At 40.7% G+C, this 14,680-nt stretch overlaps 1 protein-coding gene across 1 annotated transcript; it reads right to left on the bottom strand.

Annotated features, from left to right (window-relative positions):
• Window positions 1-2,033: 2,033 nt before the first annotated feature.
• On the bottom strand, window positions 2,034-8,685 carry heg1 (heart development protein with EGF-like domains 1). The gene is made up of 13 exons (XM_005723273.2): window positions 7,765-8,685; window positions 7,134-7,636; window positions 6,192-6,305; window positions 5,871-5,999; window positions 5,690-5,766; window positions 5,540-5,595; window positions 5,218-5,378; window positions 4,644-4,778; window positions 4,339-4,381; window positions 4,217-4,254; window positions 3,987-4,074; window positions 3,344-3,521; window positions 2,034-3,217 (listed from the first exon to the last, which is right to left on the bottom strand). The coding sequence occupies exons 1-13, from the start codon at window positions 8,616-8,618 to the stop codon at window positions 3,074-3,076; spliced, it is 2,520 nt and encodes an 839-aa protein (XP_005723330.1). The 5' UTR covers window positions 8,619-8,685; the 3' UTR covers window positions 2,034-3,073.
• Window positions 8,686-14,680: the final 5,995 nt, after the last annotated feature.

Here is a 14,680-nt window from a genome sequence, read left to right as displayed (position 1 = left end):
AGTTTGTTTACAAAGTTCACAATTTAAGCCTGACAAGCTACTAAGTTTAATGTGCTCCCAGCTATATGTAAGTCAACGACATCCAGAAATGAGTATGTGCTAAGAAAAACATGTGCAGACCACACAGCACAGAACACATAAAGGACTCCTTTAGCGAAGCCAGTGACTCTCACCTAACTGCTGGACCTTTGAAAGGAGAGGGAAATTTCCATTTGCTGCTATGTTCCCTATGTGTTTGCATGGCAGTACCACTGGAATAACAACTGAATTATGGAAACTGCAATGGTATACATAGTACTTTGCAACTTGCGCAGAGATGGTGGTAAAAATGTCATGACATATTGTGAGGTTGTAACTGATGCTGCCAAATGCAAACACCAAAATCAAGGCTATTATGAAACTCAAGTTGTTACTTGAAGCCTGAGAAGCTTTTTGATCTTTTCTCTATGATCTATACAAAGCAAACAAACCAGTTACATTTCTTGCAATGCTGAAAACAGCAAAAAGGTCCATTAATCATTATTAGAAAAATTATCTTAATGAAAACATTCATAGTGGAGGCAGCAGATCAGTCTCTGTTTTTGACCTTCTTCATGAGAAGCACCAGATTCATACATTCTTAGAAGATGTTCTAAATTACAATCTCAGAATTTACATGTTTTTTAAATGCTCATATAGCTAAAATTTTGATTTTGAGGTTAAATTCAGATGTATTGGTAAAATTGCACCGTATGCAAATTAATAAATTAATTACTAATGAATAAATGCAGAGTGGTTTATAAACACATAGTGAAAGAAAAAGGTGAATTAAGAGGAAACACTCACTCCCCCAAGCAGTCTAGGCCTACTGCAGCGTAACTAAAGGGGGATTCAGGGTAACCTGATCCAACTGTAACTATATGCTTCAGCAGAAAGAAAAGTCCTAAGCCTAACCTTAAAAGTAGAGCAAATTTTTGTCTCTGGAACCCAAACTGGGAGAAATATGTTCTCTTTCTAGTACCCTTTCTGTACACATTTTGGATGAACTGAAGGCTTTTAGAACAGCCCGATAATAATGGTCCATAGCAGTCTAGCTTAGAAGTAATAAATGCATGAACCAATTTTTCAGCATCACTCTGATTCAGGATGTTTCTAATTTTGGAGATATTGCACAAATGCATGAAAGCAGTCCTACATATTTGCTTAATATGCACATTGAACTGTATTCTGGTCAAAAATAACTCCAGGATTCCTCACATTGTTATTGGGGGCCAAGGTCGTGTCATCCAAGGTATCTGGTTTGACACAGTTTTTGGGGCTGAGTACAGTAATCTCACTTTTTATCTGAATTTAGACGCAGTTTCAGTCAAATTTGAAAGTGTCAGTTTTGGAGCAAGGGTTACTTTCTTGGTCGCCACCCTTTTGTCCGTGGTGAAAAATCACTTACTGCGGACAGTGACATTGGTGTTCCAGCATTTCGTGGCAGGGTTAAGCATTGGTGGTTCCTGAAAATCATTTGAGGCTGACAGTCTACCAGACCTTGGCAAAGTGGAGACACATTCAAAACACTCGTATTTATGTGCAGTTGTTTGAACTAGAAATGGCTCCAAGACACCTTCCCAACTTGTGTAAATCTACAATTTTGCTTGTTAGATCTTCACCTTAAGGTATTATGACATCTATGCCCATAATCAGTGTATGTAAACTTCTGAGTTTTACATGATAAAGGTCTAAGCACCAAAAAGTTTAGTGCAAATAACAGGACAGTGACTTGAAGGTAAAAATGAAGGTATGCATGACAATATCCAGCCAGTGTTAAATGTACTGTTTTAGTATTGAATTTCCAATCATCCCATTTCTTTCACGTTTAAATTGCTAATTTGTTCTTCTTGGTTTATGGCACAATATTGTACTAAAACGATGCAATGATCATTACTTTTTGGCAGCATAAGAAACAGAAATTAACCTACAGTTGAGTAATATAAAGCGTGCCATTTATCCCAAACATATAGGATTTAAAGGTTTAAAGAATGGAGTCCCAGAGAAAATGCTGTGTAACATTTTTATTTAAATAAACTCATCTGACTAAAACGCCAGAATCAACACCAAGTTAGAAAACATTCAAATAAAAATAATAATCCATGACAGAAATAGCTAATCATGATACATCTTTACATTCAAATATTTAACAACAGTAACGATACAGATTATTATTCCTCACACACTTTCATTCTTTAACATACACACGCATACACACACACACACACACAGGCACACACACACATACTTATTTAAAGCCACAGGTTTATCCCTCTAAAGTCAGTGTGTATGTACGAGATGTTATGCTACATGTCATTGATTTGGACATACAAGGAATAAATAAATGTTGGCAACAGACTACAAAGTCATTCCTAAGTTTCTACTGGCATGAAGCTAAACTTTGTTCACCCTTCAGTGGTTTGCTGTTGTCATGTTGAATCAATACTTTACGTAAGAAGATCACAGCATTGGCACACACATGTTAAACTTTCACTTACAGAAACGACATTATCTGTGTTTTTGCATGTCTGCTTGCTACATTTTATTTGTGGTTTATCCCTCCAAAGGATGCTGCATTTTTTTTTTTATTGCGTTTTTCCCCATATCTGGTGAGCACAATGGAAACATCGTGAATGCTTTTATTTATCATTAAGCAATTTTGTTCAAGCAAAGCTGCAATGCATTACCAGCCAGCAACAGCATAACTCTGGCAGCAAGAGAGGCAGACACGATGTTAACTGTAATGGATCACCGACCTACACACTGGAGCAAATTAGTATTGGTGGTTGTATGTAAGGCAGGAAAAACACATTAAATACAACATCAGCACGGTGGAAAATGCACGTGTTAATGTGAATGGGCCATGCAAAAACACTGAAACACATTTTACTCGAGAAAATGTGTACGTTTATAATGTGCTGACACACACAAACACGTATTTAGTGTGCAAATCGGGTTTGCACACAGTGACAGAAAACCCATCCTGACAAATCCCAACTGTTAGTATGAAAAAAATGGTACGTTTCTAATAGTTTGCGTGTTCACAGTGGCCCACTCAGAAGTAGTCTCTTCTCCTTGAATCATCACTGATGAAAGATGGGTTCCACTGGGCTGGGTAGATGCATGAATGGCGAGAGCCTGGGAGACCCGGGAAGGGGTACAGGCCATTTCTGTCCAGGTCTGAGTTACGCAAGGCAGGCTGAGGGAAATAACAGAGGAAACAAAAAAAGGACTTTATCATCAACCACACACACAGAGAAACGAAGCCTTAACTTAAACAAGAGACAGAGACGTGTGAGAAGCGAGAAATGACATGTTCCCTTACAGAGTAGTAGATATCAGTCATCTGTAGCAGGTTTTTTGTGCTGCCGTTCTCTTGCATCTCTATTGTCTCTCTCCCCCACTCCATGGATATCCGGTTATTTTTAGGGAAGTCTGCGTACGGGGACATCTGCAAGTCTCCACTTTTAAAGATGATCTTATTGATGTCATTTTTGTCTTTCCTGAAAGATTCCACATTGAAAAAACTTAAACTTGATGGGTTTTTGTTTATAAATATAGCCTGTATATAAAAGATGGATGTAGCCACCATGATGGAAGTCTCTACTTGAGTATTTTTCCTTTTTTTTCTTAAACTCAGATGTCATGAGGATCTAGTATTCCCTGAATTTTGTGCTTCTCTGACTCTAAATAGGGCCAGAAAACATCATGTTGTACATAAGACTTGAAACATGTGAATTTCACCATAAATTCATCAAGAATATACCTGCTGAGGTTATAAATTGAGCAGACAGACTTTTTGCAATAGGAGGCCTCACCTCCTATTAATCATTAAAAGAGTGTTATTTTATGGCACTTCCACATTAAGCCCATCTTTTACATACAGATTGGGTTTATAATATAAAATAATATTATCGGGCAATATTCATTACATTTACTTTCTTGAATTAACAATAAAGCAAACTTACTTGCAGCAAGTGACAATGAGAGCAATGACAAGGATGAGGAGCAGGGCGCCCCCTGCAGGTGACACTACCACTGCAATCAGCTTGTAAACTGCAATTGCAAATAGAAACACCTTAAATATTATTCTTATTACAGTTAAAAAATAACACAAAATTACACTTAAGAAATTTAGCACGTTTAAAGATATAAGAAATTCTATTTAAGATGAATACGATCGGTGGGCTTCACTTACAATTTCCACAGTTGAATCCTCCAAAACCAAACATGCATCTGAAATACAGAAATGGAACCTTCAGTTGCCTTGAATATTTTCAGAAAACAGTACTGACAAGAAACAAAAGGAAGCAAACTTACGGGACACAGGTGCCATTTTCTAGTTTGTAGCCATCTCCACATTCTGAAACAAGACATTTTGTTCAGTGACTTGAAACAACACAGTTTGGTAAATAGGTTTCAAAGGCCTGGCCAGTGCTGTTTTATTCATTTTTGGCTTCCTCGGTCAAATTCTCATATAACGTGTAGCAGTCAAATTTGAGGGGAAACTGGAGATATTTTGAGACATTAATTTCCTTGATTTAACTTTTTCATTTGACTTCTCTCAGGTTGGTGACTCAAACAAAAATGCACATGTTGCAACATGTAAATAAAGAAGAGCTTACCTAAGCAGTACAAATCGTCAGAATTGTGTTTGTAGTATCCCTCACGGCACTGGCAGTACGCGATACCACTGGTGTCCGTGCAGCTGGAGCGCTCTTCATCACACTGGGTATTCTGAGCCGCACAAAGACTCTCCGCTGGAACACAGTGCGGACAGAATTAATCTCAGCTATAAAAATCTGATCATAAAACACAATTTTTGTTAATAGTTCCCCTTTGTTTCATTGAAAAATGAATAATTTTGACATGCAGAGCTTGTACAGTATATTTTAGCATTTAGAGGCACAGCACCAGTGTCCTGTGACATGATTATACAATTACCGGTAGTGTCATGTTGTGAAATGAAGCTGTTATGTGATGCTTTGAAGTTTCTGGCTTATACACATGCAAAGCTTTTTACAAATATATCACGCCACAGTTCATTAAATGTTTTTATGGCTAAATTCTGCCCTCTGGTGGTTGAAATGAGACTGCCCTAAATAAAGTTTACAATAAGAGCAGTTGGAAAAACGATTTAATTAATTAAAACAAACACAGTGAATGATTTCCACTGAGATTTCTGGCTATCACACTCACCGTGGTAAGTGAGCTTGTATTTCAGGACCACCTGGCAGTGGGCTAATGCGGAGCTGCAGTTTTTGAGAGACATCTGGATTCTGTTGTTGACCTCAGTGGTTGTCACATTAGCGGAGGTGGAAAACGTGTTAGCAACCATGACACTAACACCATCCTTCTCTCTATGGGGAGGAGATCTGAGGTCAATATGGAGAATTTGTTGGTGTTGTAAATAACAAGAAAACAAGGTTCTAATAGATAAGAGAGATCCCTTTTAACTAGCTAAGTTTTAGCATCATCAAAAAATACAGAAAATGTGCAGAAATTCAATGCAAAAACGTACTGCTTGGTCACTGTTGAGCGCCTGTAACCTGGGTAGTCAGAGAGTGAAACATTGAACTGCAGGAAAGACAAAAACAGGAGCATGTATAAGATATAATGCACGTAAGCTTAGTGAAGCACAGAATATGCAGTGACGTGAACTGCCTCTCACCAGCTTGATGATCTGTCTTTGGATATCAGAGTTATGTAGTGATCCGTTGGCACTGATAGTGCAGAGAAATGTCTTAGCTATTAAGGGGGGAAAACAGTGTGAATTAAAAAAACATAAAAGGCCTCTGAGAAAATAACTTTGACTGGAGAAAAAAACAAACTCTAATGTCCTTTTTCTTTACCTCGGCTGCATGTGCGTCCATCTTCAAGGTCAAAGCCCAGCGGGCATTCACAGCTGAATGAGCCATTCGTGTTAACGCACGTGGAGCCTTTGGGGCAGGGTTCTTGCTTTTGCTTACACTCATCAATATCTAAACACACAGGTGTAACAATATTATATTTGGGAAGGATTTCACCAAACTTTTACACCCTTATCACACTCTCTAAAAAGGGGTTGATGCAACATTTCATGCATTTTGTTTTTTGAAAGACAAAACATGGAAAAACACACATAGTACCAATATTGTTTTTAAACTGTTGGGTAGAAGAGCAGAAGAGCTCACCCTTGTTGCAGGTCCGTCCCGTCCATCCTTGCTGACAGCTACACCTGAACTCATCCGGGTCATCACCCATACACATCCCTTCATTGTTACAAGGGTTAGGCACACAGGGGTTTCCTAAAATTTACGAGTGGATAGAGGGTGTGTTAGCATTAATCAGGGAAAATAGCATCCTTAAAAAAGCTTCGGTTTGACCTTTTAGGGCATGCGGTTTCACTCTGACCTGTCATCCATCCTCCTATGTGCAGTTTTATCTCTGTTATGCAAAGTCTATTATATTTGATAGATGATTTTTTGAGACTTCTACAACTAATTTCCATATTTTTCTGCTTCTGTAAAAGATTCATTGTTCCAAGTAGTGAATTCATCCAATCAGAAAGAAAGATCAGTGCAGAATACCAGACCCATTCACTGGGAGCTGCACGTTAAAAGCATTTCACACAAGTGCATCACTTGAAAATTCATCAGCAAATTCTTGAGACAAGAGAGAACAAATCCGTTTAACAGCATCTCATTGTGAAGAAGAGTCCAAGTTATGTGTATTCATCATTATTATGTCAGTGGTACTTTTTATTTTATTGCTTAGGACGGCTGCAATCCTCTAACTGCCACCACAGAAAAGTAAAGACTGCTTTTTCAGTAAATTAATCTGTCAATAAATTAAGGTTGAACTCTTTTTTGCTTTATTGCAACATGCAAGAAATCAGCTAATGTCATCTACTCAGATTATTAGTCACGTTCATGACCAGGAAGCACAGTGTTTGGGGAATATTAGAACCTGTGATACGCTGAATCGTTATTGCACATCTTCTATTAGTTATAGTAAGAAGAAAACATGCAAATATGAAGAGCAACTCATACAACAACACGATAAACACACATTTCTGCTCTGAAAACTGAATAATAAGTCCCGTCATTTGAAGAGAAAGAAGCTGACTAACTCACTTGGAGGTGGTGATGGTGGTGGACTGGTGTGCTGAAAATCAGGGGGTGGTGTTGTGACCACCAGCTCTGTAGGACCTCTGTCTGTCTGATTCCTAGTGGTGTGCAGAGCTTCCGTACTCTTGGTTGGGGTACTGTGGGTGTATGTTGTAGTGATGGACTTGCTGTGAGCTGTGGTGTCTCTGCTAGTTCCCGTGCTTGTTTCGATCTGCAGGGTGGTGACATTAGTGGGGTCAGACATCCCAGTCACGGGGCCCTCCGTGTGCCTGGGTGGCGCACGTTGGGTCGGTTGCGCTGCCAGAGTGGAGGCTACCGTGGAGGACGAACTGTATAGGACAGTGGCACTGGTAGGGTACTGTAGAGGAGAGCTAGTCACGGTGCTAGTCAACCTTGCGGATGAAGTTGGAACTAGAGGAGGTGTGGTAATAGCCTCAGTGGAGGTTGTGGTGCTGGTGGTGGTGCTGAAAGCGGTTGATATGATAGGGTTTTCTTCTGTTATCTGCGATCTGACGAAGAGAAAAATTAAACCTCAAGTCAAATGAAATCAAGTTCTGCTTCTACCTTCTTTAAAGGTACAGACTTTAAAAACTTCAAATTATTAATATTCATCAATATTCTTTTTTTTTTAGCATACCTTTCTGTAACAGTGGCAGGTGAGGTGGTGAGGAAGACGTTAGTACCCAGTGGTGGCATATCTGTCAGAGACTGATTCGTTTCAGACGTACTACTACTGACAGTAGAGGGCACTGCAGTCAGACCCAAGTCGACATTTCCCTCTCTGGTCTGCGATGAAAGCCCCTCAGTGCCACTCTGAGTGCTAGAACTGTGGTCTCCAGTTGAAAACTCTGTAGACGCTCCAGAACTAGAGCCCAAGCCTTGCTCTGTTCCTGAAATATTGGTGGGACCTCCTGCAGGTGAGGTGAAAGGAGGCGTAGAGGAAAATGACATTTGAGATTGGTCAGTGCTGGGCTCTGTCACCCTGATAGATGACGTTGAGTCGGACGGCTCTTCTGATGTCGACGTGTGCTGTTGTTCGGTGGCATTGGGATGTCCTGTAATACTCTGGGTTCCACTGGAACTTGCTGGGCTCCCAGTCTCTGAAAACACTCCTTTGAACGAGTCGGTCACGTCCCTTCCAGTAATCCCTGTGGACGGGGCACTGTGGGTGTAGTTCTCAGTCTCTGTCGACTTAGGAGAAATACCCCAAGTGGAAGGAGGCTGACGGGAGTTGGAGTCTTCTGTAAAGGCAGATGAGGTGGTGTTGCTGGAGGAGGAGGTAACAGACAGCAACGTCCTCTCCCCAGCTCGGCTGGTGGTGGTGTAGGTGCTGTCGGTGAGGACGTCTGTGTGGGAGGCTGTGGCATCCCCCATTTGGAGAGTAGTGTCTGGGTTGTCTTGGAGTAGGTGGCCCTCCTCTGTAAACACCTGGGTCCTATCCTCCTCTGACACAACATAAGAGATACCTGGCGTCTTGTCTGTGTAAGTCATGTCCTTCCAGTCCCTGCTGTTGCTGTCGCTGCTGCTGCTGCTGATGCTGCTGCTGCTGCTGCTGTCCTTCCAGTCCCTGCTGCTGCTGCTGCTGCTGTCCTTCCAGTCCCTGCCGCTGCTGCTGCTGGTGCTGCTGGTCTCCTTCCAGTCCCTGCTGCTGCTGCTGCTGCTGATGCTACTGTCCTTCCAGTCCCTGCTGTTGCTGCTGCTGCTGGCCTCAGTGGCAGTTACAAAGTTGGAGGTAAGTGGCTCAGTAGACAGTGGATTTGCAGTCTCTATAGACCCACTGCTTGTTTCTGTAATGGACTGTGTCTGGTCTGTGCCTAGGAATAGAGAAAAAGATCACATTAGTAAATATTCACCAATATAAAATCATACACTTTTGAATCAGTTATGAACATTTTTTAAGATTTTCTATCATTAAGGAGGTCCAGTTAAGGCATGTTAAAATGTTACTTTAACCTCCTAGGACCTGGTGTCCACATATGTGGACATCACATTTTGGGTTATTTAGACTAAAATACTCAATTTTGCTCTACAAGGGCCTGATATCCACTTACGAGGACATTATACTGTAACTGTTCTATCGAAATTTTAAACGAATATCCTCATATGTGGCTCTCATTTTTCTTAGAAACAAAAATCAGGTAAAAAAAAAAAATCTGGTAATTCTTTGTTTTTACATTCATCAGGTCCCAATATGCCCAAATATCAAAGAGAAAGTAAAAATGCATGCCGTGGAAGAGTTCGGGTCTTAGGAGGTTAAATCAGGGGTGTTAAATATAAGGCCTGGGGGCCAGAATGACTTCAATTTGGCATAAACCTTGGACTTTTGACTGTATTTGTACAAGTTTTACAGCTTTTCCTACTGATAAAAACCTATCCCAACAACAAAGTAATTAATTACTAGAGTTAAAATTAGGACAATAAAATTACAAAAAGTTATTTTTTCACCAATAACTATTGAAATTCCTGGGCTGTATGCAGCCCACCATGTAAAACGAGTTTGACATCCCTGTTTTAAATGATCTGGTAGTGATTTATTGGTAGTCACTGGACAAAATGAAGTCTGTTGTGCCACATACGCCAACTCTTGAGAAATGAATATGCACTGGCTTTCTCCTTTTCTACCATATACAGCTGGTAACTTCATGAAATTTGGCTTTGCACTGCTGCAGCCACCTAAAATTTTAAAGGCAATCTTTTTTTAAATATATACCAGCATCCTTCATCACTAGACTCAAAAGAGTGTTGCTGTACTCGCCTATGTGTTGTACTTTACCTCCACCAGAGGGTGTTATCCCCGTCTCGCCTGTACAGTCTATAGTCAGAGACAAAATGCTGTCAGAATTTCACTTGCAGCATGGGCAATGCTTTTGGGTGGAGAACAACTGGCAGCCAACTTGTCTACTCTAACAATGGCTTGAAGTCCTAAATATGGTGGGGACTGTCTCTGTTGGGAATCAGCCATTTCCTTCCTAAAGCTGAGCGAGCACAAGGAACTGGCAGAAAGCTGTCACAGTGGATCTGGGTGTGTGCTCATATTCAGTCTTTTTTAGTCTGTGTGAAAACTGTTAAGTCATAAAAACTCCCAAAACACTACCACTAAAGGGGAAGAGAATGACTTTTAAAGTAGTGACTGTTGTTTTAAACACTTTTTTTCCCCCAGGCATGTCCTTTTTACAGCTGACAGTAGAGCTAGAAAGGAACCAACAGCAGAGAGCAAGCGGGATGACATCCAGCAAAGTCTCCAGCTTGAATAATTCTCGCAAGGTTACAGTTTCCAAACATCCAAGATGATCTGAGCTTGTCCAGCACCTCTGGCCACATGTAAATAATTCATGTTCAACACATGTCAAACATTTCAGCATTCAGTTATCTATTTACACGCTTAAAATTATTTTTAGCACCAACTGCTTGATAAGATGACGGCTGAACTGGGTTTCCATGTTTGTTACTGACTTTGCCTGCTGCTTGGCAGCGGTTAAACCTTTGTTTCCCTTGCAGAAAATACACTCAAAGGATTGCCTATTTTGGGAGCAGGTAGGTTTTTTCCCCCCATTTGAGAATGTTTTGATTCTGAAAAGCTTAGAGTTGCTCAACTTGAATCCCAAAGATGGATAGAAGAGTTAAAGCATCAGAAGTACTTAAGCAATGTGAGACAGATAGGGATAAAGAGTGAGAGAGGTCTTTTTTTGCCTATCTTTGTGCAGTGCTGTCTTACAGCTTATCTGGCTGCTGTCCTGGACTGGAACAACACCACTCTTGAGATGAGTGTCAGTGCCACCAGCAGACAACATCCAGAACCAATGAAAGGGAGGGTTCAACAGCTAAACAGCCAGTCCACTGGGAGTCTAAGGGGAGAACTGGGCCACCAGACTCTATTTTTCCCTCTCACTTCCTCTGCATGTGTCTCTCTTATTATTTCATTTTCTCTCTCTGGATACCGTCTGGGCAACAAAACTCAGACAGGAACGTGGTGTTGGCAGCAAATGACAGACACTCCCAGATCCTCAGCTACTATCTATCTCTTAACTGTTAACACAGTTGTAACTGCAGTCTTTTAACATCTGTTCCACTTCAGAAGCTCTATGGCTCGCATATTAATTCAAGAAAATGCAATGCCTTTTGCATATTAAAGACCCTCAGATGACACCACAGTAGTGCTTTGAATAGACTGGCTTATACTCATTATGCAGGCCAAAGAGGGCAGCCAAGATGATCTTGCTAGGGTCATTGAATAAACATTAAGTGAGGAAAGCGAATCATTTCAGCCTCATCTTTCCTTTGCAGCATCTACGAAAATCCTGAACTTTATTTTTACTGCAAAATGGAAGTGTGTGCAACTTTAAGAATCAAGAATTTTATCGACATAATGATTAAAAATATCTCTTAAATTCAAAGAAGCACGTGCGCTATAGTGCAACATTTGAGGTATCCTGTTACTATGGAGACAAATCTTTTAAGTGTTTATTACACAGTGTGTAATTTCTGATTCTTACTTTGTACACTATATATAGTAGTTTATATAGTAATTAAGCAAAAGTTGCATTTGTAGTTGTAAAGTTGAAAGTTTGTTGACGTTTAAGGGCAAAACTATCAAAATAAAATGACGTAGTCATCGGTCCAGCCATTACTGGATGTTTTATGGTACATTATTATGCGTGATACTGGCTGTGATATTAAATATTATTTTCACATATGCCCCAGCATCAAAAGCCTCCTTCTTCCCGCTGGCAGGAGTGTAGCTTAAACCAGCTGTGGTAGAGAAGAAATGTTCTTCCAGCACAGCAGCGTTATGCCTAAACCCTTCATTCAAGGGATAAGAGTGTTATCGGCTCTGCAAAGTAGAAATATCAGAAGTTAAAGTCCTTTCTCTATCTTTTATTGCTTTGAGTCAGTATGGCAATAATTCAGGAATTTTATGAGGCATGCTTTTCTTCTTATAGTACGATGGATGATGTTTGGCTTTGTGCACAGGAAATCAGACCCAAATTCTAGTTCTTTCATCCAAACTTCTGAAGGTAGTGATGGAGTGCTTAGGATGTGGATTCCCTCCTCCTCTTGCACCAAATGCTCTAAATACTTCAACTGCAGGTTCCTCTGTATTAGTAACGTCTCTGCCAAGCAAAAAGTAGCACGCTTCAGCTCTCATGCTCTCATTCCTGTCCAGACGAACTGCATGTTTAGGATTGTTTTATACTGCAGCATAAATGAGTGTCATACAGCAGTTTAACCACTGGATGCTCGGGTCCAGGTGGGTATAAGCCGATGAATAAATGTTACGGCTTTCAACACCTCCTGCTAAACAGGAAGCCAGCACCTGTAGTATTACATCAAGTTCGAATGCAGATAAGATGTGACGAGTGATAACCTCGTCAGTAGATTATCCAGTGTTTACTAAGCATTGAGCGAATGCATCTGTTCTGATAACCTCGTCAATTTTTAAAGCTGTCACAGTTCATGGCAAATACTCTGTTTACCTACAGTGGTGAGACTTGAACTTGTGTAATGGTCTGAAGGAGCTCCCGGAGTTGAATATGAGCCCCAAACTATTAGCTTTAGGGCCTCATTCCCGATAACACTAATCTCAAGATCTTTGGGTTTTGAACCAGTGGTTGTACACAACAGGGAACTTGAAATGAAAGTAAATGTGGTAAAATTGTTTTTGTTTTTTAAACCGTTATAACACCAGTCAATAGATATACATTACTTCAGCTCTATACTGTTTGCCGTTGGCAAAGCAGCTTAAGAAAATTAATTCTAGCAGCCTTTCTAAACACAATTTCACAAAATACATATAAATATAAGTGTGTGAATGTGTGTTTGAATGGGTGGATGACTGAATGTAGTGTAAAGTGCTTTGGGGTCCATAGGGACTAAGTAAAGCGCTATACAAATACAGGCCATTTACTATTTACCAAATACCATTTCTTAAAGTGGGAAAAGCATCTAACTTGCATGTGTGTAAAGGTTTTGATGGTCATAAACACATCTACAAGAGCCATTTCAGGATGGGATTAGAAAATAGGCTTTGGGACAGTTATAGTGAGGCATATTTCTGTTATACTGCACACCTGGCTAAACCTGGCACACATGCACGATGAAACTAAGCACGTGTTATTATTTCATTTTCAAAAATAAAACAATACACAACACAGTCACAAATAACCGAAATGGAAACTTTGTGTTTAGACATTTTTCTTTTAAAATCATACTTGTCAATAATAGAAGACCACTAACTTACAAAATAATGTTGGAGGATCTCAAATGAACTTTTATGGATCCTTTTATGTTACCTCACTTCAACAGGCCGAAATGAAAAGGAGATCTTTTCAATCATTGTGCAGCACTTGCCACTGCAGGCCTCACACTCGGAGCTCTTACCGAAGTTTCCAGCAGTAGCAGCGTGAGTTTCTGCAGCGTGCCTGAGCAGGAGGTTTCTCTGTGATGGTGTTAAAGTCTCGCTGGAGTATGAATTTGAAGTTGCGCTGTTTTCCATGCTTCTGACTTCATCCGTGGCCACCGAGTCATCCAGTGCTGGAGTTGCCGTATTCGTGCTGTTGTTACTGGGGGTCCCAGCCCGGAGGGGCCCCGGCAGACCCAGATGGAGGACCAGAAGAGACAAACCGAGGACGTGATTCAAAAACCACGTTTCCATGATTTTTTCAAGACCCCCCAAAACGGTCGCCGATAGTTTCCGTGAAGTCGAGTGAATGTCGGAGAGTCTCCCGGGGACACCATGGGAGGAGCGCTTCGGCGTTTAGTGAAGTTTTAATGGGAAATGAATAAATCCTGGTAAAGGTCCGGAGGAGATCCGCAGCTCAGACGGCGGGGAGCGGAAGATAACAGAGCCGAGGCAGCAGCCTGTTATCTCAGCCCGGGCTCCGCCTCCTCCCCGCACGCACACACACACACACACACACACACACACACACACACACACACACACTGAGAGTCCCGTTACTGAGCCCAGTAGCGCCTGTGTTGTCTGCAGGTGTCGGAAGCTTTGCCCATAAATACTTTCCTTTTCAAGCCACAGAAGACGTGAAGTTTTTAAGAGCTGTTAGTTACTCACATCGCCGAATAATCCCTCTACTCTGAGTGTTACGGTAGCCTATCATTACCTGCTGATAATAACCTGTAATCACAGGCTATAGTTGTAAAAATCACTTCTGTTGTTATATAGAGTCTTAACCACAAAGACACCCATCTCTCTCTCTATTTTTTAAAATATTATTTTATTGTTTATTAGTTCGTATCTTGCGATTTATTTCCCCACGGAACTTTTCTTTTCATCATTCAAAACCCTCATATGTTGGCTTTCCAGTTGGGAGTGAAGTAAAAAGGGTTTTTTCCCTTTTCTGTTAGTGCAATCACGTCACAGCAGGTTTTTAAAAAGTGATAAAATCACGTGGAATTCTCTCAGTAGGTCAGTCCATCTGCTGCAAGAATCCTTGGTCTTCATGTTTACTGCTTAGTTACTCTTATGTGACTCAGACTGTATGTTTGTAGTCATTGTCAAGCTGTAGAATGAGCTTGTATATACATATCCACAGCAC

Source organism: Pundamilia nyererei, unplaced genomic scaffold (genome assembly GCF_000239375.1).
Source record: "Pundamilia nyererei isolate P.nyererei 1_Seehausen unplaced genomic scaffold, PunNye1.0 scaffold00009, whole genome shotgun sequence".
Taxonomy (NCBI): domain Eukaryota; kingdom Metazoa; phylum Chordata; class Actinopteri; order Cichliformes; family Cichlidae; genus Pundamilia; species Pundamilia nyererei.
Note: the sequence above shows the minus strand (reverse complement) of the source record. Positions and strands in the feature narration are given on the sequence as shown.

Excerpts from the sequence above, each read along its gene's own strand:
- heg1 (XM_005723273.2), bottom strand. The coding sequence starts at position 8,618 with ATGACTTACACAGACAAGACGCCAGGTATCTCTTATGTTGTGTCAGAG. Across the intron at positions 4,382-4,643 it reads TGACGATTTGTACTGCTTAG|AATGTGGAGATGGCTACAAA; the intron begins GTAAGCTCTTCT and ends GTCTTGTTTCAG. Across the intron at positions 4,075-4,216 it reads AGGATTCAACTGTGGAAATT|TTTACAAGCTGATTGCAGTG; the intron begins GTAAGTGAAGCC and ends TTGCAATTGCAG.